Raw genomic sequence first — 6,261 nt, 5'->3', positions numbered from 1 at the left:
GCTATTCGCGATGAACACAACGACGGCAGGAGTTGTCATAATGTACGGCGGTCTCACGCAACTGATTGCGGGCGTCATGGAATTTGTTCGTGGAAACACGTTTGGCTGTACAATTTCCACTAGCTTTGGTGCCTTTTGGTTGGCGACGGCTATGGTGTGGATTTTACCGCAGAAGAACCCGGGCACGCCTTATGCGTCTCTGCAAGGGGCGGAGGATGGATTGGTCGGTATCAACGCCTTTTTGTGGGCACTTATTCTTTTTATCGGATTTTTGTCTTCTCTTTGCGAGCCGCTTGCAGTCACTATGGTTTTCTTTACAGGATTCCTCTTCATCGTGACTCAGAGCATTGCTTTATGGGCGAATAGCAGCGTTATGTTGCAGGTCGCCGGTTACGAGGGAATGATCTGCGGCGTCATTGCCTTTTACTGTGGCATTGCAATGACGTTGAATGATGCCCACAAAAGAACACTGCTGCCCTTGTTCCCTCCATGTATTAGGAGGGTTAAGAGTTAACGTGACTGGAGGAGAAGAGAGGCGGGGTAGAGAAAAAAATAAGGAGAAATGAGGGTTTTCCCACCACTCCGCTCACGTGGAGGAGTGGCGAGAAAGACAAAGGAGTACTATAGATATATTAAGTCCGCAGTAATAAAAAATGAAGAAAACAAGGAATAATAGTAATAATTGAAAATAAACAAACGATTTACAAAATCCTGCACCGTTGATTACAATCAAACAGCAGGAAATAACGATTTAATCTTTCCTACTTTCACCAATGAAAAACTCAGCCGAAGAAAAAAAAAACGTGTAAAAAAAAACTTTTCCCACAGTAACTTTGAGGGAGAAGAAAAATCCATTAATTTGAGACATAATTGAAGGAAATTGAAGGAAAAAAATTACACTCTATATTTAAAAAAGACCAGAAAAAATATATATATTTTTTCTATTTGTTGATGTAAATATAAATGTATATGTATATATAAAAAGTGTTGAATGCCACGATAAGAGCTAATGAATGGAAAAACAAATTGATGTTATTTATTTTATTTTCGTATGTTGACTGAATGGTTTTGTGCGTGAGTGCGCTGGAAGGTGACGAGAGCGATTGCCCTTTCTTCTCTGCCGTTCTGCTCCCTGTTACTCCAGCTCTCTACAAGGGGGAGCATGTGGTTGTCGCGGCGTTGTCTCGGAGCCAATTTTCTTGCGGTTGCATGAGCGTTGGACGGATCTTCTCTGAGGTGTGAGGATGCCGGGTGCCCTGAGCCGAGCCGTTTATGTTTTCTTGCGGCTATTTTTTTTTTGGAAAGTAGGGTTTTATTTATTTGTGTATTCCGCATGATTTCTCATATTTTTGCGCGTTGTGGTATTGCGTGAAGAGATTTCTCATCATCGAAGGAAAACGAGGGATTGAAGGAGGCGTCGGGGCAGAAACGAAAGTAAGGAGAGGGGAATTGTTGTTTTTATTTGAGGAAAATAAAGGTGGAACATGGAAAAAAGGATTAATGTTAATGTTCACTCACACGTGTTTCTGATTTTTTGGGTGGAGGGAAGACGGTGCACATCCGCGAGCTTAAAATTTTGTTGTGCTGATTGTGGGGATTGGGCCTTGCCGCCTCTTCTGTACCGCCGGTCGTCATAAATAATTTTCTTTACCCCTTCAGGAGAAGACTGTGGAGCCGGAAAGATCCGTCGACAAGACATGTTGGAGGTTATGTAGGGGCCACCTCTCTGTGTGTTTCTCTGTTTTTCTTCCCTGAATTGGGGCTTCCTCACCGTCACTCCTCCGTAACTCCCTCTTTGTTGCTCGCAGAAACACACAAGCAGCACCTTCATTAAAGAGCTTGTTGAAAAGCTGAACCGGTTAGAAGACTTGCACACACACGGGGAGACCCGTATCCACTCTGGCGTACATACAATGAGCAACTCCAATTTTGATGAACTCCAGGGAGAGCAGTTTGATGGCCGACACTCCAACTCGAGGAAGACTAATGACCCCCTCGCAAATCGGTTGCTTGCTGCTCTCACCGCGGATGAGGAAAAATCGGAGTTGATGCTGACTGTCCTTCAAAATATTTTGAATTCCAATGATCTGGCACTTGTAAAAAAGGTCGCATTGCCCAAGAAGCGTGTGAATCTCTCCTCGCTGGGGATGCTTGGATTTGGCATTTCAACCATTCTTCTTCAATCCCGTAATGCCGGAATATTTGAGCTGGGCTCTGTGATTCCTGCGATGGGTCTGGTCATGGGCGGCGGGATGCAGCTCTTCGTTGGACTTTTGGAATACTTTGATGGAAACGCGTTTTCTGCGATATCTTTCCTAAGTTATGGCGCCTTTTGGCTTTCACTTGTGGGTACATGGCTTTTGCCACACACCGAAGAGAACGCGCTTGTGGTGAAAACAGAGGGGTCGTTGATGGGCTTATATTCTTTATTATGGGGTTTCCACACCGTATGTATGGGTTTTGTTGCCTTTTTGAGGTCGCATCGCGTAATGCAGTTCCTTTTTACCTCGATGGCGCTCCTGTTCTTTCTTCTTGCCGCCGGTGACTTTTCTGGGAAGAAGGAGGTGACGCAGGCAGCTGGCTATGTGGGGATTGCTTGTGGATCTAGTGGACTTTACATTGCTTTTGCGGAGGCCCTTGAGGAGAGTCTTGGGTATCCTGTTCTCCCCCTCTTTCATGTAAAGCGAAATTAAATTTTTGCCCAGTGAAAATAGTGTTTATGGTAGCGGAGCGGCGATATGCAACAACAAAAAAAGAAAAGAAAAAGAAATAAAGAATAAAATTGAGAATGCCTACGGGAAGAGGTGGAATTGTTTCGAATAAATGGGGATATTGGCGTTAATTATTTAGCTTCGTGAAGATTTTTGCTTTGGAAAGGGCACAAAAAGGGAAAATGGGTCTTTGAATGGTTTTGGTACTTACATGCTTTTTACCAGTGATAGAGGTCATTTTTTTGTGGTGTACAGTGCAAACTCACAGGTTTTGGGCTGCCCCACTCATGCGTATTCCCATCCATGAGCGCGTGCACACCTTTCTTTTTTTTCATTTTGCTTTTTGGCTGATTGAGGAAGGAATGGGGATTTTATAGATTTTTCTTTCTGAGTGCTTGTTCTGCTCGTTGCCCGTCTGGGCGGCTGTTGTTTGTGTGATATCCCTGACCCTTCCTTGCGGGTTGGAATTGCCCGGGTGTGGGAGCCTGTCATTTCTGAAAGGACATCATTGCGGACTTGATGACAGGTCTCGGAGGCGCCTGCAGCCTCTAATTACCGGCGAGCCCTGTAGGCAAGAAAGTGAGAGTTGGGTATCGCGACCATATGGGAGACAAACAGCTGCGAAAGACCGTCGGTTCTAGTTGGGCGACAAGAGAGCCAGATTTGTGGTAGCCAAACGATTTTTAATGTGTTGCTGCTGGCGGCATCAAGCCATTTGTTTTGGGAATAGAAGGCGCCCTCTTGCGCTTGCACACGGCGGGACGCGAGGCGGAAGTTCCCGCACAAAGTCGACTTGTTTGTCCTCCATGAGCATGAAGCACCTGCGGTTTCCCACCCATCCACAACCCTGTTTTGTGCCAGAGCCGTGTGAATTCTTCGCCTTCATGGCTGGCCCCAAATAAAAGAAGAGTGGGACAAATATGGCCCGAAACGAGGGGAAAAAGGCGGAATGTATGAATTGTTGAGGTTCGACGCATTTGGGGGGGTGCCGGCTGCTCTCGCTATTGATTCATCTACCGCTTTACTGCTCTGCGTTTCTTTTTCATTTATCCCATTATTCACTATTGTTACTTGCTGTCTCTTGCATTGTTTTTGCCATTGTACTGCCTTTTCCTTTTTTCTGTGTGTGTTTGCATTTCATCATTATTCTCCCACTCACGGGCAGTACGGTAATTCAAGACTCCCGCACACGCCACTGTGCACGTCGTGGTGGGTAAGAAATACTCTGACAGCCTCCAAAACAAACGTACACACAATAACACAGACAGTGCCCTGCAGGAAACTCTTGGCGGCTGGACGACGGTGACTGTGCGTCCCGTGGCCTCCATGCAGACATGGTGAGGACGCTGCGTGCCCGCCGGTGGTGGGAATCACGGTGCCATTGGATGGATGCGTGTGGGAAATTTTTTGCATTGTGTCAGAGGACGGCTGACGCGGCACGCACGACGCCTGCCGTGCGTGAGGGTGTTGCCTGCTCATGGAGTCATTTTCCTCTCCCCTGTGTCGTTGAATTGCTGGGTGCGGGCGTCGCACGGCGTGCTGGTACGCGACGGACGTTGCCACAGTGGTCTCCTCATGCGGTGTCGGTCCCTGCTATCAGCACACACCCACACACCTTTTCTTGCCCCTCCGTGTAAGTGTTTGTAGCGATGGTGTGGCTCACTGCAGCTGCTGTTAGTGTTATTATTTTTAAAAAGGGTCGGAGTGGGGAGCTTCTCTCTTTGCACTTGAAGAAAGACAGCGGAATGCTGTCACACAATTTTATCCGTGTGTGACTTGCTGAGATTGATTTGGTAAGGTAATTTTAATGGTTTGGAGGGAATTGGGACAAACGTGTCTTGGAGCTGCTGTTTTTTAACTGCCGAAGTCGCTGATTTGTGCCGAAATGCCTTCAGCAGTCCTGTGCTCACGGCTTGTGTTGTTCGATACTGGTCCGTTATCGTATCCCACGGACAATGGGCGAAAGGGTGTTTTGGGAGGTGAATGCCACAGTTAATGGTGCAGCCGAGAGGATTGCCGATGTCGTGACGTTCCAATGACCTGGAGCAGGGGCTGAGCGGCTTGTCGGCAAACACTGGCCGGATCAGCTCTGCGACGCTGCAAACAACATCTTCAATGTACTGGCGACGGTGACTATTCACTGGGGTTCTGGGGAAGCGACTGTAACTTTTTATTGTTCCACACCCGAAGAACGATGATGAAGAGATAGGGCTTTTTGTACTGTATTGGGATGCTGACAACGGCAGGGGAGCAGAAATTGCGTTAATATTGCGAGGATGTGCAGGGGGTGCGTGTGGGGGACGACCGAAATACGATTTATTGCTTCTTGCAGTATCAAAGCCCGCTCCTTTGTTTCATTTTTTGGTGTGTTTGTCTGTTAGCACACCCTTGTTCGGAGAATGCCACCTGAGTGGAGGAAATGACGTAGCCTGGGCCTCACTTTATTTTCTATTTTATGCCTTTTGTTTGTTAGAGCCCGCGGCTGAATTGGACAAGACGGAGATGCTGCTAACGCACGAAGGTGGGGGATGGTGCTGCGGCCGCCACGATGTGAGATTACTTTTCTGTATTTTTGTCCTGCCATGTTCTTTGATGCTTCGTTCACCCCTTACTTATTTTTCCTGTTCCTTTTATTTGCAGACAAGGCCTTTGCCACCACGATTGTGGTAAATTAGTACAAACAAAATTATTTACATCATGCACTGGCCACGCCACGCTGCTCCACGCATCTATGCATTCGACGAGATGGGGCAGAGGAGAGGCACGTCACCGGCTCCGGTGCTGCATTAGGTGTTTTGTGGCGTTGGCGAGGCGAGGCTGGGGTAACTTTGCCGCGGAGGTTTTTTTTCTTTTTATCCGTTGGTCAGCCCGTCACGCCTGGCTCGGTCTAGTTGAAGGAAGGCGGCAGTATCGTGAGTCCCAATTAAAAGGTCTGCGCCATCACCACTAACGGCTGCAGTCTTGTTTCACCCATCCCCACAGAAGACGGCAATGATGGCAGCGTGGTGACTGTTTTTAAGAGGCATCTCATTCTGACCGTCCTTGCCGCCACTGCCGTGGTGGTGGTGTCCGTTTGAACTGCATTGGTGGATTATGCACTGTCACAGAGATAGCCACTACGGTGTGTCTCATGTGGTTTGCATGTCTCGCCTCACGTTTCGGACGGACACTAATGGCAAAGCACACACATTGATTTTTTTGTTTGTGAAAACCCACGGGAGGAATTATTAGCGTCCAGACGAGGATGGATAAATGCGGGAGCCGCTTGTGCATCTGTCCTGTTTTTTCACATGTTGACTGAATGGTTTTGTGCGTGAGTGCGCTGGAAGGTGACGAGAGCGATTGCCCTTTCTTCTCTGCCGTTCTGCTCCCTGTTACTCCAGCTCTCTACAAGGGGGAGCATGTGGTTGTCGCGGCGTTGTCTCGGAGCCAATTTTCTTGCGGTTGCATGAGCGTTGGACGGATCTTCTCTGAGGTGTGAGGATGCCGGGTGCCCTGAGCCGAGCCGTTTATGTTTTCTTGCGGCTATTTTTTTTTTGGAAAGTAGGGT

At 47.8% G+C, this 6,261-nt stretch overlaps 2 protein-coding genes across 2 annotated transcripts, besides 4 other annotated features; both read left to right on the top strand.

Annotated features, from left to right (window-relative positions):
* Tc00.1047053505757.20 (transcriptional regulator, putative) lies at nt 1–514 on the top strand (the record flags this gene model as incomplete). The annotated part of the gene is made up of 1 exon (XM_799488.1): nt 1–514. A coding segment is annotated over one exon (514 nt), but the record flags the coding sequence as incomplete, so codon positions are not given.
* Nucleotides 1–1,222: a sequence feature (heterozygous, non-Esmeraldo-like haplotype).
* Nucleotides 927–980: a microsatellite.
* Nucleotides 1,223–1,488: a sequence feature (haploid, non-Esmeraldo-like haplotype).
* Nucleotides 1,489–6,261: a sequence feature (areas not merged during assembly with more than two copies in the genome that could not be assigned to a particular haplotype).
* Tc00.1047053505757.10 (uncharacterized protein) lies at nt 1,914–2,693 on the top strand (the record flags this gene model as incomplete). Its single annotated transcript, XM_799487.1, has 1 exon — nt 1,914–2,693. One exon carries the CDS (start codon nt 1,914–1,916, stop codon nt 2,691–2,693), a length of 780 nt encoding a protein of 259 aa, XP_804580.1.

Source organism: Trypanosoma cruzi, assembly GCF_000209065.1.
Source record: "Trypanosoma cruzi strain CL Brener chromosome Unknown tcruzi_1047053505757, whole genome shotgun sequence".
Classification (NCBI taxonomy): Eukaryota; Euglenozoa; class Kinetoplastea; order Trypanosomatida; family Trypanosomatidae; genus Trypanosoma; species Trypanosoma cruzi.
This window is presented reverse-complemented; position numbering and strand designations above follow the sequence as displayed.